The 22334-nt window shown below is 45.4% G+C and overlaps 1 protein-coding gene across 3 annotated transcripts in view; it reads right to left on the reverse strand.

Moving 5' to 3' along the window:
• LOC311104284 (heat shock protein 75 kDa, mitochondrial-like) overlaps positions 1-22334 on the reverse strand; it is a 58327-nt gene that overhangs the window by 34897 nt on the left and 1096 nt on the right. For all 3 annotated transcript variants that reach the window (XM_084146079.1, XM_084146078.1, XM_084146080.1), the window contains exons 3-15: positions 22143-22225; positions 21831-21971; positions 21362-21433; positions 20662-20822; positions 20299-20408; positions 20048-20121; positions 19458-19613; positions 18465-18585; positions 18203-18272; positions 17837-17984; positions 17390-17575; positions 16590-16728; positions 15512-15597 (exon numbers count right to left, since the gene is read on the reverse strand). In XM_084146079.1, the coding sequence (XP_084002205.1) occupies positions 15512-15597; positions 16590-16728; positions 17390-17575; positions 17837-17984; positions 18203-18272; positions 18465-18585; positions 19458-19613; positions 20048-20121; positions 20299-20408; positions 20662-20822; positions 21362-21433; positions 21831-21971; positions 22143-22225 (1547 nt within the window). The remainder of the gene's footprint in view (positions 1-15511; positions 15598-16589; positions 16729-17389; positions 17576-17836; positions 17985-18202; positions 18273-18464; positions 18586-19457; positions 19614-20047; positions 20122-20298; positions 20409-20661; positions 20823-21361; positions 21434-21830; positions 21972-22142; positions 22226-22334) is intronic.

The raw sequence follows: 22334 nt of genomic DNA on the forward strand, positions 1-22334 counted from the left end.
TGTATGCACGCATGACTGTAAGTCGCTTTGGATAAAAGCGTCTGCTAAATGGCATATTATATTATTATTATTATAGAGAACCTGGACCGTTAACTACTGGGTTGGTGTGTTATAGTGAAGAGACCCTGGGTTGTTAACTACTGGGTTGGTGTGTTATAGTGATAGAGAACCTGGACCGTTAACTACTGGGTTGGTGTGTTATAGTGATAGAGAACCTGGACCGTTAACTACTGGGTTGGTGTGTTATAGTGATAGAGAACCTGGACCGTTAACTACTGGGTTGGTGTGTTATAGTGATAGAGAACCTGGACCGTTAACTACTGGGTTGGTGTGTTATAGTGATAGAGAACCTGGGTCGTTAACTACTGGGTTGGTGTGTTATAGTGAAGATACCCTGGGTCGTTAACTACTGGGTTGGTGTGTTATAGTGATAGAGAACCTGGACCGTTAACTACTGGGTTGGTGTGTTATAGTGATAGAGAACCTGGACCGTTAACTACTGGGTTGGTGTGTTATAGTGATAGAGAACCTGGACCGTTAACAACTGGGTTGGTGTGTTATAGTGATAGAGAACCTGGACCGTTAACTACTGGGTTGGTGTGTTATAGTGATAGAGAACCTGGGTCGTTAACTACTGGGTTGGTGTGTTATAGTGATAGAGAACCTGGGTCGTTAACTACTGGGTTGGTGTGTTATAGTGAAGAGAACCTGGACCGTTAACTACTGGGTTGGTGTGTTATAGTGAAGATACCCTGGGTCGTTAACTACTGGGTTGGTGTATTATAGTGATAGAGAATGTGGTCCTCTGTAGCTCAGCTGGTAGAGCACGGCGCTTGTAACGCCAAGGTAGTGGGTTCGATCCCCGGGACCACCCATACACAAAAAATGTATGCACGCATGACTGTAAGTCGCTTTGGATAAAAGCGTCTGCTAAATGGCATATTATATTATTATTATTATAGAGAACCTGGACCGTTAACTACTGGGTTGGTGTGTTATAGTGAAGAGACCCTGGGTTGTTAACTACTGGGTTGGTGTGTTATAGTGATAGAGAACCTGGACCGTTAACTACAGGGTTGGTGTGTTATAGTGAAGAGACCCTGGGTCGTTAACTACTGGGTTGGTGTGTTATAGTGATAGAGAACCTGGACCGTTAACTACTGGGTTGGTGTGTTATAGTGATAGAGAACCTGGACCGTTAACTACAGGGTTGGTGTGTTATAGTGAAGAGACCCTGGGTCGTTAACTACTGGGTTGGTGTGTTATAGTGATAGAGAACCTGGACCGTTAACTACTGGGTTGGTGTGTTATAGTGATAGAGAACCTGGACCGTTAACTACTGGGTTGGTGTGTTATAGTGAAGAGACCCTGGGTCGTTAACTACTGGGTTGGTGTGTTATAGTGATAGAGAACCTGGACCGTTAACTACTGGGTTGGTGTGTTATAGTGATAGAGATCCTGGGTCGTTAACTACTGGGTTGGTGTGTTATAGTGATAGAGAACCTGGACCGTTAACTACTGGGTTGGTGTGTTATAGTGATAGAGAACCTGGGTCGTTAACTACTGGGTTGGTGTGTTATATTGATAGAGACCCTGGACCGTTAACTACTGGGTTGGTGTGTTATAGTGAAGAGACCCTGGGTCGTTAACTACTGGGTTGGTGTGTTATAGTGATAGAGAACCTGGACCGTTAACTACTGGGTTGGTGTGTTATAGTGATAGAGAACCTGGACCGTTAACTACTGGGTTGGTGTGTTATAGTGATAGAGAACCTGGACCGTTAACTACTGGGTTGGTGTGTTATAGTGAAGAGACCCTGGGTCGTTAACTACTGGGTTGGTGTGTTATAGTGATAGAGAACCTGGACCGTTAACTACTGGGTTGGTGTGTTATAGTGATAGAGAACCTGGACCGTTAACTACTGGGTTGGTGTGTTATAGTGAAGAGACCCTGGGTCGTTAACTACTGGGTTGGTGTGTTATAGTGATAGAGAACCTGGACCGTTAACTACTGGGTTGGTGTGTTATAGTGATAGAGATCCTGGGTCGTTAACTACTGGGTTGGTGTGTTATAGTGATAGAGAACCTGGACCGTTAACTACTGGGTTGGTGTGTTATAGTGATGGAGAACCTGGACCGTTAACTACTGGGTTGGTGTGTTATAGTGATAGAGAACCTGGGTCGTTAACTACTGGGTTGGTGTGTTATATTGATAGAGACCCTGGACCGTTAACTACTGGGTTGGTGTGTTATAGTGAAGAGACCCTGGGTCGTTAACTACTGGGTTGGTGTGTTATAGTGATAGAGAACCTGGACCGTTAACTACTGGGTTGGTGTGTTATAGTGATAGAGAACCTGGACCGTTAACTACTGGGTTGGTGTGTTATAGTGATAGAGAACCTGGACCGTTAACTACTGGGTTGGTGTGTTATAGTGAAGAGACCCTGGGTCGTTAACTACTGGGTTGGTGTGTTATAGTGATAGAGAACCTGGGTCGTTAACTACTGGGTTGGTGTGTTATAGTGAAGAGAACCTGGACCGTTAACTACTGGGTTGGTGTGTTATAGTGATAGAGAACCTGGACCGTTAACTACTGGGTTGGTGTGTTATAGTGATAGAGAACCTGGACCGTTAACTACTGGGTTGGTGTGTTATAGTGATAGAGAACCTGGACCGTTAACTACTGGGTTGGTGTGTTATAGTGATAGAGAACCTGGGTCGTTAACTACTGGGTTGGTGTGTTATAGTGAAGATACCCTGGGTCGTTAACTACTGGGTTGGTGTGTTATAGTGATAGAGAACCTGGACCGTTAACTACTGGGTTGGTGTGTTATAGTGATAGAGAACCTGGACCGTTAACTACTGGGTTGGTGTGTTATAGTGATAGAGAACCTGGACCGTTAACTACTGGGTTGGTGTGTTATAGTGATAGAGAACCTGGACCGTTAACTACTGGGTTGGTGTGTTATAGTGATAGAGAACCTGGGTCGTTAACTACTGGGTTGGTGTGTTATAGTGATAGAGAACCTGGACCGTTAACTACTGGGTTGGTGTGTTATAGTGATAGAGAACCTGGACCGTTAACTACTGGGTTGGTGTGTTATAGTGATAGAGAACCTGGGTCGTTAACTACTGGGTTGGTGTGTTATAGTGATAGAGAACCTGGACCGTTAACTACTGGGTTGGTGTGTTATAGTGAGAGAGAACCTGGACCGTTAACTACTGGGTTGGTGTGTTATAGTGATAGAGAACCTGGACCGTTAACTACTGGGTTGGTGTGTTATAGTGATAGAGAACCTGGGTCGTTAACTACTGGGTTGGTGTGTTATAGTGATAGAGAACCTGGACCGTTAACTACTGGGTTGGTGTGTTATAGTGATAGAGAACCTGGACCGTTAACTACTGGGTTGGTGTGTTATAGTGATAGAGAACCTGGGTCGTTAACTACTGGGTTGGTGTGTTATAGTGATAGAGAACCTGGGTCGTTAACTACTGGGTTGGTGTGTTATAGTGAAGAGAACCTGGACCGTTAACTACTGGGTTGGTGTGTTATAGTGATAGAGAACCTGGGTCGTTAACTACTGGGTTGGTGTGTTATAGTGATAGAGAACCTGGGTCGTTAACTACTGGGTTGGTGTGTTATAGTGAAGAGAACCTGGACCGTTAACTACTGGGTTGGTGTGTTATAGTGAAGATACCCTGGGTCGTTAACTACTGGGTTGGTGTATTATAGTGATAGAGAATGTGGTCCTCTGTAGCTCAGCTGGTAGAGCACGGCGCTTGTAACGCCAAGGTAGTGGGTTCGATCCCCGGGACCACCCATACACAAAAAATGTATGCACGCATGACTGTAAGTCGCTTTGGATAAAAGCGTCTGCTAAATGGCATATTATATTATTATTATTATAGAGAACCTGGACCGTTAACTACTGGGTTGGTGTGTTATAGTGAAGAGACCCTGGGTTGTTAACTACTGGGTTGGTGTGTTATAGTGATAGAGAACCTGGACCGTTAACTACTGGGTTGGTGTGTTATAGTGATAGAGAACCTGGACCGTTAACTACTGGGTTGGTGTGTTATAGTGATAGAGAACCTGGACCGTTAACTACTGGGTTGGTGTGTTATAGTGATAGAGAACCTGGACCGTTAACTACTGGGTTGGTGTGTTATAGTGATAGAGAACCTGGGTCGTTAACTACTGGGTTGGTGTGTTATAGTGAAGATACCCTGGGTCGTTAACTACTGGGTTGGTGTGTTATAGTGATAGAGAACCTGGACCGTTAACTACTGGGTTGGTGTGTTATAGTGATAGAGAACCTGGACCGTTAACTACTGGGTTGGTGTGTTATAGTGATAGAGAACCTGGACCGTTAACTACTGGGTTGGTGTGTTATAGTGATAGAGAACCTGGACCGTTAACTACTGGGTTGGTGTGTTATAGTGAAGAGACCCTGGGTCGTTAACTACTGGGTTGGTGTGTTATAGTGAAGATACCCTGGACCGTTAACTACTGGGTTGGTGTGTTATAGTGATAGAGAACCTGGACCGTTAACTACTGGGTTGGTGTGTTATAGTGAAGATACCCTGGGTCGTTAACTACTGGGTTGGTGTGTTATAGTGATAGAGAACCTGGACCGTTAACTACTGGGTTGGTGTGTTATAGTGATAGAGAACCTGGGTCGTTAACTACTGGGTTGGTGTGTTATAGTGAAGAGAACCTGGACCGTTAACTACTGGGTTGGTGTGTTATAGTGATAGAGAACCTGGACCGTTAACTACTGGGTTGGTGTGTTATAGTGATAGAGAACCTGGACCGTTAACTACTGGGTTGGTGTGTTATAGTGATAGAGAACCTGGACCGTTAACTACTGGGTTGGTGTGTTATAGTGATAGAGAACCTGGGTCGTTAACTACTGGGTTGGTGTGTTATAGTGAAGATACCCTGGGTCGTTAACTACTGGGTTGGTGTGTTATAGTGATAGAGAACCTGGACCGTTAACTACTGGGTTGGTGTGTTATAGTGATAGAGAACCTGGACCGTTAACTACTGGGTTGGTGTGTTATAGTGATAGAGAACCTGGACCGTTAACTACTGGGTTGGTGTGTTATAGTGATAGAGAACCTGGACCGTTAACTACTGGGTTGGTGTGTTATAGTGATAGAGAACCTGGGTCGTTAACTACTGGGTTGGTGTGTTATAGTGATAGAGAACCTGGGTCGTTAACTACTGGGTTGGTGTGTTATAGTGAAGAGAACCTGGACCGTTAACTACTGGGTTGGTGTGTTATAGTGAAGATACCCTGGGTCGTTAACTACTGGGTTGGTGTATTATAGTGATAGAGAATGTGGTCCTCTGTAGCTCAGCTGGTAGAGCACGGCGCTTGTAACGCCAAGGTAGTGGGTTCGATCCCCGGGACCACCCATACACAAAAAATGTATGCACGCATGACTGTAAGTCGCTTTGGATAAAAGCGTCTGCTAAATGGCATATTATATTATTATTATTATAGAGAACCTGGACCGTTAACTACTGGGTTGGTGTGTTATAGTGAAGAGACCCTGGGTTGTTAACTACTGGGTTGGTGTGTTATAGTGATAGAGAACCTGGACCGTTAACTACAGGGTTGGTGTGTTATAGTGAAGAGACCCTGGGTCGTTAACTACTGGGTTGGTGTGTTATAGTGATAGAGAACCTGGACCGTTAACTACTGGGTTGGTGTGTTATAGTGATAGAGAACCTGGACCGTTAACTACAGGGTTGGTGTGTTATAGTGAAGAGACCCTGGGTCGTTAACTACTGGGTTGGTGTGTTATAGTGATAGAGAACCTGGACCGTTAACTACTGGGTTGGTGTGTTATAGTGATAGAGAACCTGGACCGTTAACTACTGGGTTGGTGTGTTATAGTGAAGAGACCCTGGGTCGTTAACTACTGGGTTGGTGTGTTATAGTGATAGAGAACCTGGACCGTTAACTACTGGGTTGGTGTGTTATAGTGATAGAGATCCTGGGTCGTTAACTACTGGGTTGGTGTGTTATAGTGATAGAGAACCTGGACCGTTAACTACTGGGTTGGTGTGTTATAGTGATAGAGAACCTGGGTCGTTAACTACTGGGTTGGTGTGTTATATTGATAGAGACCCTGGACCGTTAACTACTGGGTTGGTGTGTTATATTGATAGAGAACCTGGACCGTTAACTACTGGGTTGGTGTGTTATAGTGAAGAGACCCTGGGTCGTTAGCTACTGGGTTGGTGTGTTATAGTGAAGAGACCCTGGGTCGTTAACTACTGGGTTGGTGTGTTATAGTGATAGAGAACCTAGACCGTTAACTACTGGGTTGGTGTGTTATAGTGAAGAGACCCTGGGTCGTTAACTACTGGGTTGGTGTGTTATAGTGATAGAGAACCTGGACCGTTAACTACAGGGTTGGTGTGTTATAGTGATAGAGAACCTGGACCGTTAACTACAGGGTTGGTGTGTTATAGTGATAGAGAACCTGGACCGTTAACTACTGGGTTGGTGTGTTATAGTGAAGATACCCTGGGTCGTTAACTACTGGGTTGGTGTGTTATAGTGATAGAGAACCTGGACCGTTAACTACAGGGTTGGTGTGTTATAGTGATAGAGAACCTGGGTCGTTAACTACTGGGTTGGTGTGTTATAGTGAAGATACCCTGGACCGTTAACTACTGGGTTGGTGTGTTATAGTGATAGAGAACCTGGACCGTTAACTACAGGGTTGGTGTGTTATAGTGATAGAGAACCTGGGTCGTTAACTACAGGGTTGGTGTGTTATAGTGATAGAGAACCTGGGTCGTTAACTACTGGGTTGGTGTGTTATAGTGAAGAGAACCTGGGTCGTTAACTACTGGGTTGGTGTGTTATAGTGATAGAGAACCTGGACCGTTAACTACTGGGTTGGTGTGTTATAGTGATAGAGAACCTGGACCGTTAACTACAGGGTTGGTGTGTTATAGTGAAGAGACCCTGGGTCGTTAACTACTGGGTTGGTGTGTTATAGTGATAGAGAACCTGGACCGTTAACTACTGGGTTGGTGTGTTATAGTGATAGAGAACCTGGACCGTTAACTACTGGGTTGGTGTGTTATAGTGAAGAGACCCTGGGTCGTTAACTACTGGGTTGGTGTGTTATAGTGATAGAGAACCTGGACCGTTAACTACTGGGTTGGTGTGTTATAGTGATAGAGAACCTGGACCGTTAACTACTGGGTTGGTGTGTTATAGTGATAGAGAACCTGGACCGTTAACTACTGGGTTGGTGTGTTATAGTGATAGAGAACCTGGGTCGTTAACTACTGGGTTGGTGTGTTATAGTGATAGAGAACCTGGGTCGTTAACTACTGGGTTGGTGTGTTATAGTGAAGAGAACCTGGACCGTTAACTACTGGGTTGGTGTGTTATAGTGAAGATACCCTGGGTCGTTAACTACTGGGTTGGTGTATTATAGTGATAGAGAATGTGGTCCTCTGTAGCTCAGCTGGTAGAGCACGGCGCTTGTAACGCCAAGGTAGTGGGTTCGATCCCCGGGACCACCCATACACAAAAAATGTATGCACGCATGACTGTAAGTCGCTTTGGATAAAAGCGTCTGCTAAATGGCATATTATATTATTATTATTATAGAGAACCTGGACCGTTAACTACTGGGTTGGTGTGTTATAGTGAAGAGACCCTGGGTTGTTAACTACTGGGTTGGTGTGTTATAGTGATAGAGAACCTGGACCGTTAACTACAGGGTTGGTGTGTTATAGTGAAGAGACCCTGGGTCGTTAACTACTGGGTTGGTGTGTTATAGTGATAGAGAACCTGGACCGTTAACTACAGGGTTGGTGTGTTATAGTGAAGAGACCCTGGGTCGTTAACTACTGGGTTGGTGTGTTATAGTGATAGAGAACCTGGACCGTTAACTACTGGGTTGGTGTGTTATAGTGATAGAGAACCTGGACCGTTAACTACTGGGTTGGTGTGTTATAGTGAAGAGACCCTGGGTCGTTAACTACTGGGTTGGTGTGTTATAGTGATAGAGAACCTGGACCGTTAACTACTGGGTTGGTGTGTTATAGTGATAGAGAACCTGGGTCGTTAACTACTGGGTTGGTGTGTTATAGTGAAGAGAACCTGGACCGTTAACTACTGGGTTGGTGTGTTATAGTGAAGATACCCTGGGTCGTTAACTACTGGGTTGGTGTATTATAGTGATAGAGAATGTGGTCCTCTGTAGCTCAGCTGGTAGAGCACGGCGCTTGTAACGCCAAGGTAGTGGGTTCGATCCCCGGGACCACCCATACACAAAAAATGTATGCACGCATGACTGTAAGTCGCTTTGGATAAAAGCGTCTGCTAAATGGCATATTATATTATTATTATTATAGAGAACCTGGACCGTTAACTACTGGGTTGGTGTGTTATAGTGAAGAGACCCTGGGTTGTTAACTACTGGGTTGGTGTGTTATAGTGATAGAGAACCTGGACCGTTAACTACAGGGTTGGTGTGTTATAGTGAAGAGACCCTGGGTCGTTAACTACTGGGTTGGTGTGTTATAGTGATAGAGAACCTGGACCGTTAACTACAGGGTTGGTGTGTTATAGTGAAGAGACCCTGGGTCGTTAACTACTGGGTTGGTGTGTTATAGTGATAGAGAACCTGGACCGTTAACTACTGGGTTGGTGTGTTATAGTGATAGAGAACCTGGACCGTTAACTACTGGGTTGGTGTGTTATAGTGAAGAGACCCTGGGTCGTTAACTACTGGGTTGGTGTGTTATAGTGATAGAGAACCTGGACCGTTAACTACTGGGTTGGTGTGTTATAGTGATAGAGATCCTGGGTCGTTAACTACTGGGTTGGTGTGTTATAGTGATAGAGAACCTGGACCGTTAACTACTGGGTTGGTGTGTTATAGTGATAGAGAACCTGGGTCGTTAACTACTGGGTTGGTGTGTTATATTGATAGAGACCCTGGACCGTTAACTACTGGGTTGGTGTGTTATATTGATAGAGAACCTGGACCGTTAACTACTGGGTTGGTGTGTTATAGTGAAGAGACCCTGGGTCGTTAGCTACTGGGTTGGTGTGTTATAGTGAAGAGACCCTGGGTCGTTAACTACTGGGTTGGTGTGTTATAGTGATAGAGAACCTGGACCGTTAACTACTGGGTTGGTGTGTTATAGTGATAGAGAACCTGGACCGTTAACTACTGGGTTGGTGTGTTATAGTGATAGAGAACCTGGACCGTTAACTACTGGGTTGGTGTGTTATAGTGAAGAGACCCTGGGTCGTTAACTACTGGGTTGGTGTGTTATAGTGATAGAGAACCTGGGTCGTTAACTACTGGGTTGGTGTGTTATAGTGAAGAGAACCTGGACCGTTAACTACTGGGTTGGTGTGTTATAGTGATAGAGAACCTGGACCGTTAACTACTGGGTTGGTGTGTTATAGTGATAGAGAACCTGGACCGTTAACTACTGGGTTGGTGTGTTATAGTGATAGAGAACCTGGACCGTTAACTACTGGGTTGGTGTGTTATAGTGATAGAGAACCTGGGTCGTTAACTACTGGGTTGGTGTGTTATAGTGAAGATACCCTGGGTCGTTAACTACTGGGTTGGTGTGTTATAGTGATAGAGAACCTGGACCGTTAACTACTGGGTTGGTGTGTTATAGTGATAGAGAACCTGGACCGTTAACTACTGGGTTGGTGTGTTATAGTGATAGAGAACCTGGACCGTTAACTACTGGGTTGGTGTGTTATAGTGATAGAGAACCTGGACCGTTAACTACTGGGTTGGTGTGTTATAGTGATAGAGAACCTGGGTCGTTAACTACTGGGTTGGTGTGTTATAGTGATAGAGAACCTGGACCGTTAACTACTGGGTTGGTGTGTTATAGTGATAGAGAACCTGGACCGTTAACTACTGGGTTGGTGTGTTATAGTGATAGAGAACCTGGGTCGTTAACTACTGGGTTGGTGTGTTATAGTGATAGAGAACCTGGACCGTTAACTACTGGGTTGGTGTGTTATAGTGAGAGAGAACCTGGACCGTTAACTACTGGGTTGGTGTGTTATAGTGATAGAGAACCTGGACCGTTAACTACTGGGTTGGTGTGTTATAGTGATAGAGAACCTGGGTCGTTAACTACTGGGTTGGTGTGTTATAGTGATAGAGAACCTGGACCGTTAACTACTGGGTTGGTGTGTTATAGTGATAGAGAACCTGGACCGTTAACTACTGGGTTGGTGTGTTATAGTGATAGAGAACCTGGGTCGTTAACTACTGGGTTGGTGTGTTATAGTGATAGAGAACCTGGGTCGTTAACTACTGGGTTGGTGTGTTATAGTGAAGAGAACCTGGACCGTTAACTACTGGGTTGGTGTGTTATAGTGATAGAGAACCTGGGTCGTTAACTACTGGGTTGGTGTGTTATAGTGATAGAGAACCTGGGTCGTTAACTACTGGGTTGGTGTGTTATAGTGAAGAGAACCTGGACCGTTAACTACTGGGTTGGTGTGTTATAGTGAAGATACCCTGGGTCGTTAACTACTGGGTTGGTGTATTATAGTGATAGAGAATGTGGTCCTCTGTAGCTCAGCTGGTAGAGCACGGCGCTTGTAACGCCAAGGTAGTGGGTTCGATCCCCGGGACCACCCATACACAAAAAATGTATGCACGCATGACTGTAAGTCGCTTTGGATAAAAGCGTCTGCTAAATGGCATATTATATTATTATTATTATAGAGAACCTGGACCGTTAACTACTGGGTTGGTGTGTTATAGTGAAGAGACCCTGGGTTGTTAACTACTGGGTTGGTGTGTTATAGTGATAGAGAACCTGGACCGTTAACTACTGGGTTGGTGTGTTATAGTGATAGAGAACCTGGACCGTTAACTACTGGGTTGGTGTGTTATAGTGATAGAGAACCTGGACCGTTAACTACTGGGTTGGTGTGTTATAGTGATAGAGAACCTGGACCGTTAACTACTGGGTTGGTGTGTTATAGTGATAGAGAACCTGGGTCGTTAACTACTGGGTTGGTGTGTTATAGTGAAGATACCCTGGGTCGTTAACTACTGGGTTGGTGTGTTATAGTGATAGAGAACCTGGACCGTTAACTACTGGGTTGGTGTGTTATAGTGATAGAGAACCTGGACCGTTAACTACTGGGTTGGTGTGTTATAGTGATAGAGAACCTGGACCGTTAACTACTGGGTTGGTGTGTTATAGTGATAGAGAACCTGGACCGTTAACTACTGGGTTGGTGTGTTATAGTGAAGAGACCCTGGGTCGTTAACTACTGGGTTGGTGTGTTATAGTGAAGATACCCTGGACCGTTAACTACTGGGTTGGTGTGTTATAGTGATAGAGAACCTGGACCGTTAACTACTGGGTTGGTGTGTTATAGTGAAGATACCCTGGGTCGTTAACTACTGGGTTGGTGTGTTATAGTGATAGAGAACCTGGACCGTTAACTACTGGGTTGGTGTGTTATAGTGATAGAGAACCTGGGTCGTTAACTACTGGGTTGGTGTGTTATAGTGAAGAGAACCTGGACCGTTAACTACTGGGTTGGTGTGTTATAGTGATAGAGAACCTGGACCGTTAACTACTGGGTTGGTGTGTTATAGTGATAGAGAACCTGGACCGTTAACTACTGGGTTGGTGTGTTATAGTGATAGAGAACCTGGACCGTTAACTACTGGGTTGGTGTGTTATAGTGATAGAGAACCTGGGTCGTTAACTACTGGGTTGGTGTGTTATAGTGAAGATACCCTGGGTCGTTAACTACTGGGTTGGTGTGTTATAGTGATAGAGAACCTGGACCGTTAACTACTGGGTTGGTGTGTTATAGTGATAGAGAACCTGGACCGTTAACTACTGGGTTGGTGTGTTATAGTGATAGAGAACCTGGACCGTTAACTACTGGGTTGGTGTGTTATAGTGATAGAGAACCTGGACCGTTAACTACTGGGTTGGTGTGTTATAGTGATAGAGAACCTGGGTCGTTAACTACTGGGTTGGTGTGTTATAGTGATAGAGAACCTGGGTCGTTAACTACTGGGTTGGTGTGTTATAGTGAAGAGAACCTGGACCGTTAACTACTGGGTTGGTGTGTTATAGTGAAGATACCCTGGGTCGTTAACTACTGGGTTGGTGTATTATAGTGATAGAGAATGTGGTCCTCTGTAGCTCAGCTGGTAGAGCACGGCGCTTGTAACGCCAAGGTAGTGGGTTCGATCCCCGGGACCACCCATACACAAAAAATGTATGCACGCATGACTGTAAGTCGCTTTGGATAAAAGCGTCTGCTAAATGGCATATTATATTATTATTATTATAGAGAACCTGGACCGTTAACTACTGGGTTGGTGTGTTATAGTGAAGAGACCCTGGGTTGTTAACTACTGGGTTGGTGTGTTATAGTGATAGAGAACCTGGACCGTTAACTACAGGGTTGGTGTGTTATAGTGAAGAGACCCTGGGTCGTTAACTACTGGGTTGGTGTGTTATAGTGATAGAGAACCTGGACCGTTAACTACTGGGTTGGTGTGTTATAGTGATAGAGAACCTGGACCGTTAACTACAGGGTTGGTGTGTTATAGTGAAGAGACCCTGGGTCGTTAACTACTGGGTTGGTGTGTTATAGTGATAGAGAACCTGGACCGTTAACTACTGGGTTGGTGTGTTATAGTGATAGAGAACCTGGACCGTTAACTACTGGGTTGGTGTGTTATAGTGAAGAGACCCTGGGTCGTTAACTACTGGGTTGGTGTGTTATAGTGATAGAGAACCTGGACCGTTAACTACTGGGTTGGTGTGTTATAGTGATAGAGATCCTGGGTCGTTAACTACTGGGTTGGTGTGTTATAGTGATAGAGAACCTGGACCGTTAACTACTGGGTTGGTGTGTTATAGTGATAGAGAACCTGGGTCGTTAACTACTGGGTTGGTGTGTTATATTGATAGAGACCCTGGACCGTTAACTACTGGGTTGGTGTGTTATAGTGAAGATACCCTGGGACGTTAACTACTGGGTTGGTGTGTTATAGTGATAGAGAACCTGGACCGTTAACTACAGGGTTGGTGTGTTATAGTGATAGAGAACCTGGGTCGTTAACTACTGGGTTGGTGTGTTATAGTGAAGATACCCTGGACCGTTAACTACAGGGTTGGTGTGTTATAGTGATAGAGAACCTGGGTCGTTAACTACAGGGTTGGTGTGTTATAGTGATAGAGAACCTGGACCGTTAACTACTGGGTTGGTGTGTTATAGTGATAGAGAACCTGGACCGTTAACTACTGGGTTGGTGTGTTATAGTGATAGAGAACCTGGACCGTTAACTACTGGGTTGGTGTGTTATAGTGAAGATACCCTGGACCGTTAACTACTGGGTTGGTGTGTTATAGTGATAGAGAACCTGGACCGTTAACTACAGGGTTGGTGTGTTATAGTGATAGAGAACCTGGGTCGTTAACTACAGGGTTGGTGTGTTATAGTGATAGAGAACCTGGGTCGTTAACTACTGGGTTGGTGTGTTATAGTGAAGAGAACCTGGGTCGTTAACTACTGGGTTGGTGTGTTATAGTGATAGAGAACCTGGACCGTTAACTACTGGGTTGGTGTGTTATAGTGATAGAGAACCTGGACCGTTAACTACAGGGTTGGTGTGTTATAGTGAAGAGACCCTGGGTCGTTAACTACTGGGTTGGTGTGTTATAGTGATAGAGAACCTGGACCGTTAACTACTGGGTTGGTGTGTTATAGTGATAGAGAACCTGGACCGTTAACTACTGGGTTGGTGTGTTATAGTGAAGAGACCCTGGGTCGTTAACTACTGGGTTGGTGTGTTATAGTGATAGAGAACCTGGACCGTTAACTACTGGGTTGGTGTGTTATAGTGATAGAGAACCTGGGTCGTTAACTACTGGGTTGGTGTGTTATATTGATAGAGACCCTGGACCGTTAACTACTGGGTTGGTGTGTTATATTGATAGAGAACCTGGACCGTTAACTACTGGGTTGGTGTGTTATAGTGATAGAGAACCTGGACCGTTAACTACTGGGTTGGTGTGTTATAGTGATAGAGAACCTGGACCGTTAACTACTGGGTTGGTGTGTTATAGTGATAGAGAACCTGGACCGTTAACTACTGGGTTGGTGTGTTATAGTGAAGAGAACCTGGACCATTAACTACTGGGTTGGTGTGTTATAGTGAAGAGACCCTGGGTCGTTAACTACTGGGTTGGTGTGTTATAGTGAAGAGACCCTGGGTCGTTAACTACTGGGTTGGTGTGTTATAGTGATAGAGAACCTAGACCGTTAACTACTGGGTTGGTGTGTTATAGTGATAGAGAACCTGGGTCGTTAACTACTGGGTTGGTGTGTTATAGTGATAGAGAACCTGGGTCGTTAACTACTGGGTTGGTGTGTTATAGTGATAGAGAACCTGGACCGTTAACTACTGGGTTGGTGTGTTATAGTGATAGAGAACCTGGACCGTTAACTACTGGGTTGGTGTGTTATAGTGATAGAGAACCTGGACCGTTAACTACTGGGTTGGTGTGTTATAGTGATAGAGAACCTGGACAGTTAACTACTGGGTTGGTGTGTTATAGTGATAGAGAACCTGGACAGTTAACTACTGGGTTGGTGTGTTATAGTGATAGAGAACCTGGACAGTTAACTACTGGGTTGGTGTGTTATAGTGATAGAGAACCTGGGTCATTAACTACTGGGTTGGTGTGTTATAGTGAAGAGAACCTGGGTCGTTAACTACTGGGTTGGTGTGTTATAGTGATAGAGAACCTGGACCGTTAACTACTGGGTTGGTGTGTTATAGTGATAGAGAACCTGGACCGTTAACTACTGGGTTGGTGTGTTATAGTGATAGAGAACCTGGACAGTTAACTACTGGGTTGGTGTGTTATAGTGATAGAGAACCTGGACAGTTAACTACTGGGTTGGTGTGTTATAGTGATAGAGAACCTGGACAGTTAACTACTGGGTTGGTGTGTTATAGTGATAGAGAACCTGGGTCATTAACTACTGGGTTGGTGTGTTATAGTGAAGAGAACCTGGGTCGTTAACTACTGGGTTGGTGTGTTATAGTGATAGAGAACCTGGACCGTTAACTACTGGGTTGGTGTGTTATAGTGATAGAGAACCTGGGTCGTTAACTACTGGGTTGGTGTGTTATAGTGAAGAGAACCTGGGTCGTTAACTACTGGGTTGGTGTGTTATAGTGAAGAGACCCTGGGTTGGTGTGTTATAGCAGGGTTTCCCAAACTCGGTCCTGGGGCCCCCCTGGGTACACGTTTTGGTTTTTGAATCAGCTGTGTAGTGCTAGGGCAAAAACCAAAACATGCACCCAGGGGGGCCCCAGGACCAAGTTTGGGAAACCCTGTATTATAGTGTTGGGCCGTTCCCTATTGGGTTAGTGGGTTATAGTGATCATGGTGACTAGTGTAGATAGTAATGGTAGAGTAACTGTACCTTGATGTTGGTGACTCTGTTTCCCAGATTGTTCCTCATCCAGGAGATCAGATCCTCTGCCTGCTCCTCTGTCAGACGCTCAGAGGCTATAGACACAGGAGAGAACATGGAGTCAGTATTAGAGTACTTCATATTACTGTCAGAAGCTAGGTTAACTCCTAGATTAGCTCTGGGGCTGTGGTTGGAGGCTAAGGGGCAAATTTAACTTATTCTCCCATTAGCTAGTTTTCCATCCAATTAGCGACAGATTTTCATGTGAATATTCTAAAATCTGCATAAAAACAATAAGTGCATTTCCCACCAGTGATGTGTTTCCATCAAATTGACTTGAGGATAAAAGGCTGTGCGTGATTACATAGTGCACATAAAAATACTATTTGCTATTAAATTCTCATGTACGGAATAAAAAAATGCAAGTTAAATGGGTTTCCATCGCATTTTCAAAAATGTTGTTATATAGCGAGTGTGCCCACTCTGGTATTGGCACGTGTGCTCTAACCAACATCTTGCAGATACAGTGCAGGTATAGCCTACAACATGATGACATTATTATGGACAAAAGTGCGAGATTCTTTTTATTTGTCAAACGGCAGCCAAGCATCGATCATCATGTCACCAGAATAAGACCCTCAATATTTATTGGAAAGCTCATCACCTTGCACTTTCACCACCCTGTGAAGTTCATCATTTATTTAATCTGTAGCCTAATAAACTGCATGCTTTCCCGAGTTGTAGTGGAAGGACCACACAATATTTGCGCATAAAAGCATTTCCACCACAATTTCTCGCATCATTAATTGTACAGACCCAAAAATATCCCACCTTGTCTAGCGTGTTTCGTTTTGTCGACATTTGGAAAGTTAACCGACAAATTAGCTGTTTCCATCAGGCCTGTCGTGACATTTTTTATCCCACAAGTACATTACTGGCATCAAACGGTTGGATGGAAACTTGGTTATTGACATCAATGCACGATTAAGTGAAAATGCGACTTTAGTGAAACTAAGGATTACCCCTCAAATGAATCTAACTTCACACAGCATTCAGTGACCTGGTCTGAGAGAGAGAGAGGTCTTACCTGGCTTGCTGTCCTGGTACTTCTCCTCCTTGTAGTGGTCCACCACAATGTCTGTTTCCACAGAGATCAGCTTCTTCTTGTCAAACTCTCTGAGGTGCAGGAGGGTGAGCTCGTCAAACTGTTCATAGCAGAACAGCACCTGGAGAGACAAAGAAAAAGTTAGACACTGACAACAACTCGAGGGAGTAATGGTGAAACAACTCGAGGGAGTAATGGTGAAACAACTCGAGGGAGTAATGGTGAAACAACTCGAGGGAGTAATGGTGAAACAACTCGAGGGAGTAATGGTGAAACAACTCGAGGGAGTAATGGTGAAACAACTCGAGGGAGTAATGGTGAAACAACTCGAGGGAGTAATGGTGAAACAACTAGAAGGAGTAATGGTGAAACAACTCGAGGGAGTAATGGTGAAACAACTCGAGGGAGTAATGGTGAAACAACTAGAAGGAGTAATGGTGAAACAACTAGAAGGAGTAATGGTGAAACAACTAGAGGGAGTAATGATGAAACAACTCGAGGGAGTAATGGTGAAACAACTAGAAGGAGTAATGGTGAAACAACTCGAGGGAGTAATGATGAAACAACTCGAGGGAGTAATGGTGAAACAACTAGAGGGAGTAATGGTGAAACAACTCGAGGGAGTAATGATGAAACAACTTGCCCCGCACTTCTGTCTTAAATTCCCATCTGAAAAGTAGCCTGGCCCCAGATGTATGGTCGTTGTTTGACATGACAATGCTCATAGGAGTTAGCAAGACAGCCAACAGATCCCAGTAGCAGGCTATCTGAAAACAACTCACCTCCATGTCTTTCTGCTTCATGGCCTCAAAGTAGGGGGAGTGTTCAGCCAGGTGTCGGTTTGGGGCACACAGGTAGTAGATGTTACGTGTCCCGGCCTTCATACGGGAACCGTACTCCATCAGGTTGGTCTGCTGGCCCGCGGGTAGCGCCGAAGACTCAAATCTCAACAGCTTGCCGATGTCCTCCTGTACACAGAGAGAGAAAGACAGAGACAGAAAGGAGAAGATAAGAGAAGACCAAAAACAGAGTGATAATGAGTGATAATGAGTGTGGGATATGACTGATATAAGTCACATTTCTGATTCTTAGGACATAACCCTCTTGCTCCCTTCCACAAAAAACCTGATAATACCAAAAACAACCTACATCCATACCAATATGTTTTTCTACTTTACGCCTCCATTCCTCCACCCCAGCTCTCCCCTATCCCAGCCCCCCAGTCTCACCCTGACGTCCTGCTCCTGTGTGGTGACGATACCCTCCCTGATGAACAGGCCGTAGTCCTCAAAGAACTTGGCGTACTTCTCAGGTTCCTTCTTACTCTGGTCCATCAGGAACTTGATGATACGCTGCTGTAGCACATCCCTCAGCTTCCTGTAGAGAGAGAGAGAGGGAGGGATGGAAATCATGAAAGAGGCGGAGAGCATGAGAGAGAATAAAACGAAGGGAGTGAGAGAGCCATGGATGTAAGGGAGTAGGAGTAGAAAGATGCTGTATGGAACAGAGGGGTGATGTGTGCTACAGACTAGCAATAGCTAATTGGAGTGTCATCGTCTGGAAAGAGCTGATGTGTTGTAGGGCTCCAGTCTCACCTGATGAGGGTGCTCTCCTGCAGCAGCTCTCTGCTCAGGTTCAATGGGATATCCTCACTGTCCACCACACCTGTATACACAAATACAGAAACACACAGTTATACTGTAACACTAGCATTTACAATCAACAAAGGATCCGGAAAGAGACCGACAAAGTGAAGTCAGACAAGGAAACACACACCAGAGGGCAGATAAGGGGGGAAAGATGAAGGGAGACAGATTAAGATGGGCACAGCTGAGGAGGTACTGAATAAAGACTGACCTCTAAGGAAGCGTAGCCACTTGGGCAGGATTTCAGTGGCCTTGGTCTGGATGAGAACCTTCCTGCTGTACAGAGCCACGCTGGAGCCCATCTCTCTGCTCACGTCAAACATGGACGGCTTCTGCTCACACACAGTAATATTAGAGACAGTCATGAACATACCGGTACATCCAACATTAACAACTGTGGTGTTATTATGTCACAGAGCCTTGACCTCAGAAAGATCTACTTTAACATCACATTAGTTTCTCTCTGTTCCTCAACAAGTATCTTTGCTCCTTTCCCCTCTCCCCAGCCCTTCCACTCCCCAGTCACACCCCTACCCCTCTATTCCCCCCCTACCCCACAGTGCCACCTACCCCTCTATTCCCCCCCACCCCACAGTGCCACCTACCCCTCTACCCCCCCCCTACCCCTCTATTCCCCCCCTACCCCACAGAGCCACCTACCCCTCTACCCCCCCCCTACCCCTCTATTCCCCCCCACCCCACAGAGCCACCTACCCCTCTACCCCCCCCCTACCCCTCTATTCCCCCCCACCCCACAGTGCCACCTACCCCTCTACCCCCCCCCACCCCACAGAGCCACCTACCCCTCTACCCCCCCCTACCCCTCTATTCCCCCCCAACCCCACAGTGCCACCTACCCCTCTATTCCCCCCTACCCCACAGTGCCACCTACCCCTCTATTCCCGCCCCCCATCCCAGTGCCACCTACCCCTCTATCCCCCCCACCCCACAGTGCCCCCTACCCCTCTATTCCCCCCTACCCCACAGTGCCCCCTACCCCTCTATTCCCCCACTACCCCACAGTGCCCCCTACCCCTCTATTCCCCCCTACCCCACAGTGCCCCCTACCCCTCTATTCTCTGCTCACAAGCCTCAAGTCCCAACCTTCCAGCCCCCAGTCACACCCTTAGTACATCTTACCCCTCTCCCAAACTCCCATCTCCCCACCCCCAAGATCCACCCTGACCCTACTCCCTTTCCTCACCACGTCTGGGACGTAGAAGATGGAGCGGATGTTGACGGGGGCATCAGCGCGGTAGTGCAGTGTGTAGCGGGGCTTGTCGTACGACTGAGCCACGTAGCGGTAGAACTCCTCATGCTGCCACTCACTGATCGACTTAGGCTCCATCATCCACAGGGCCTGGGGAGAGGGAGGTTAATATACCATATGATACACTGTTACACAGAGCATGCAGGTAGGTAGATACACACACACTCACTGCACACGCAGGCAGGCAGGCAGGCACACACACTCCACTATAAAATAGGACTAATAACTGGGGATCAGCCCAACAAGTTTTTCAGAACAAATTAGCTGCCAATTAATGTATCAATCAGTTTGTGTCACTTGAATTTGTTCCCCCCCGATTAGTTGATTCCCTCTATTAGAATCGATGCGGACGCCCTCAATTGACTACTTGATAAACCCAGTAATTTAACTCATCCATACTAACAGCTCCATGAAGGACATAATAAGCCATCACAATCAGAGCGGTCCAATGAAAAATAATCGCTGTGATCCATCTCAGCCCTGTATGAAGTTGATAGAACCAGAATAGTGGGCCAGGTGCTCACCTGAAGAGTGTTGATTAGTCGCCCATTCAGGAAGATGGGGAAGCTGACAAAGTTGCTGTATTTGGTCACCACCTCTGCAACAACATATGACATCCGTTAGTCCTGACTGGGCAACGAGCAAGCCTCCAACGCTTACACTTACTCTGACATTAATTTTGCACAAAATATTATGCATGTTGAATGTCTACTATGTATGTGGAATGTCTATAAAAGATAGTACAGTCATCAAAGGGGTCTTATATGGTCCATACCTTTGACTCTGTCCTCAGCAGAGAAATCCTTGCAGTCATCCTTGAGGTGCAGCACTATCTTAGTGCCTGTTCTGACCCCACTGGCCTCAGCTATCTCAAACACTCCAGACCTGTGGAGCACAGAGATTACACACTGTGATCCGAGTCTTTTACATCAAACATATTCAAATGTGTTACTAAGACGTACCTCACTATCACTCCCTTTTCTCACCCAATCCATCAACCCACCTCTCTCTCCTCCTCTCCTCCCTGCTCCTTCTCTTCTCTCTCTCTCTCTATCCCCCTCTTTCTCACCATCCCTTCCTCTTCTCTCGCTCTAATCAATTCCTCTCCTCCCCTCCCCATCCCTCCCTCTGCTCTTACCCATCAGAGGACCACTTGTATCCGGGGCTGCCGGGCTCGGCTGACTGGGAGTAGACGTCCACGCGGTCAGCCACCATGAAGGCAGAGTAGAAGCCCACGCCAAACTGACCAATGATGGAGCTGCTGGCCTCTGCCTGGCTCTGCAGGGAATCCAGGAATGCCTAGGAATGAGGGATGGAGGAGAGAAAGAGAGAGGAAACAGGGCTAAAATATGTGAATTAATGGAAAAGAGACACCAACAAAAGTGAGCAAATTGATTAAATGGGAAAGCTGAGGCCCTGAAATTGTAATTGAATGAGCGATTGTTGATAATGAAAAACAAATTGGGCCAGGACGATACCAGTATCGCGATACTCGTTAGTAGCGTGGTAAAGAAACAATACACAAAGCTGATTTAACTTCTTTAGGAAAACAGCCCTAATGTTGGAATCAAACATCATTATGATGTCATCCAGAGTCACATGTAATTATTTTCCAAGCTATAGCACTAAATATTTTACATACAGCAGGTTTTTCAAAGGACCAAAGAGTTTTCATTTTTGTCATGGAATTTATTTTGCGATACTGGTGTATTGTCACAGCCCTATACATTTTTTTAGAATTTTTCTCAAGTCATTGGAATTAAATCATAAAAAAATGGGAATGCAGATAATGGGGAAATGTAAGAATTGTAACAAAGATAAGGGAGCTAGGTTTTTACCTTGGATCCAGAGCGAGCGATAGTCCCCAGGTTGGCCACCAGCTCCTCTTGGTTCATCCCAACTCCGGTGTCCTAAAAGAGGAAGATAATGGCATAGAAATACTCTGCTGTTAAGCATCACCAAGAGAAAAGGACCGTTTGGTAGTACATTCCTCCCTATCTTCGGAACTACAGCAAGCTGTCAGAACTACAGCCAGCAATTTTATAACTGTGCAGTTCCTATTCATCCACAAGGTGGCAGACTGATTCAGTGCTATACAGAACTTTGAAATGATGAATAGAAAGATCTAAACAGTGATTATGTGCATTTTAAGTCGATCAAATTCGAATTTGAAGTTGATTCATGACTAAAACATTTCTAAGAAAGACAGGATAAAAAAATGTAAATAAACTCTTAAAAGCATTTCAAAAGACCCCATGTTACCAGTCACCATAGCCACCCTAATCCCTCGTCCTGGTTTGGGCGTACCTGGATGGTGAAGGTGCCCTTGGCCTGGTCCGTCTGTAGGTGGATCTCCATGGGGGCCGTGTCGCCCCCTCCCGTTATCAGCTTGTGGCGCAGCTTCTCCAGGGCATCGCTGCCGTTGGAGATCAGCTCACGGATGAACACCTGAGCAATGGGCCAAGAGGGAAAAGGTTATAAACACAGAATATCTTCGCCAAATGTTCCTAAAACACATAGCTATATACGGCAGGCATATTATCACTGGTCCATCAGTTAGTAATTTATATACATTCAATGAGTTCTCAAGTTGCTGTGACGGGTCAGACCATCACCCACCTCCTTCTCTGAGTACAGAGATCTAGCCACAATGTCCAAGAGTTTCTTGGTCTCAGCCTGGAACTCATGCTTGGAAAAGGTGCCTGGACAAATCAGATTGAAAACTGTTAACATACAAAGCTAAGCTAAGGAAGTTAAGGACACTGGATGTGGACTACAGTATATCATAGGCTACACATCAAAATATCCAGT

This window comes from Coregonus lavaretus (assembly GCF_964263955.1).
Source record: "Coregonus lavaretus genome assembly, chromosome: 28".
In the NCBI taxonomy this organism is placed as follows: domain Eukaryota; kingdom Metazoa; phylum Chordata; class Actinopteri; order Salmoniformes; family Salmonidae; genus Coregonus; species Coregonus lavaretus.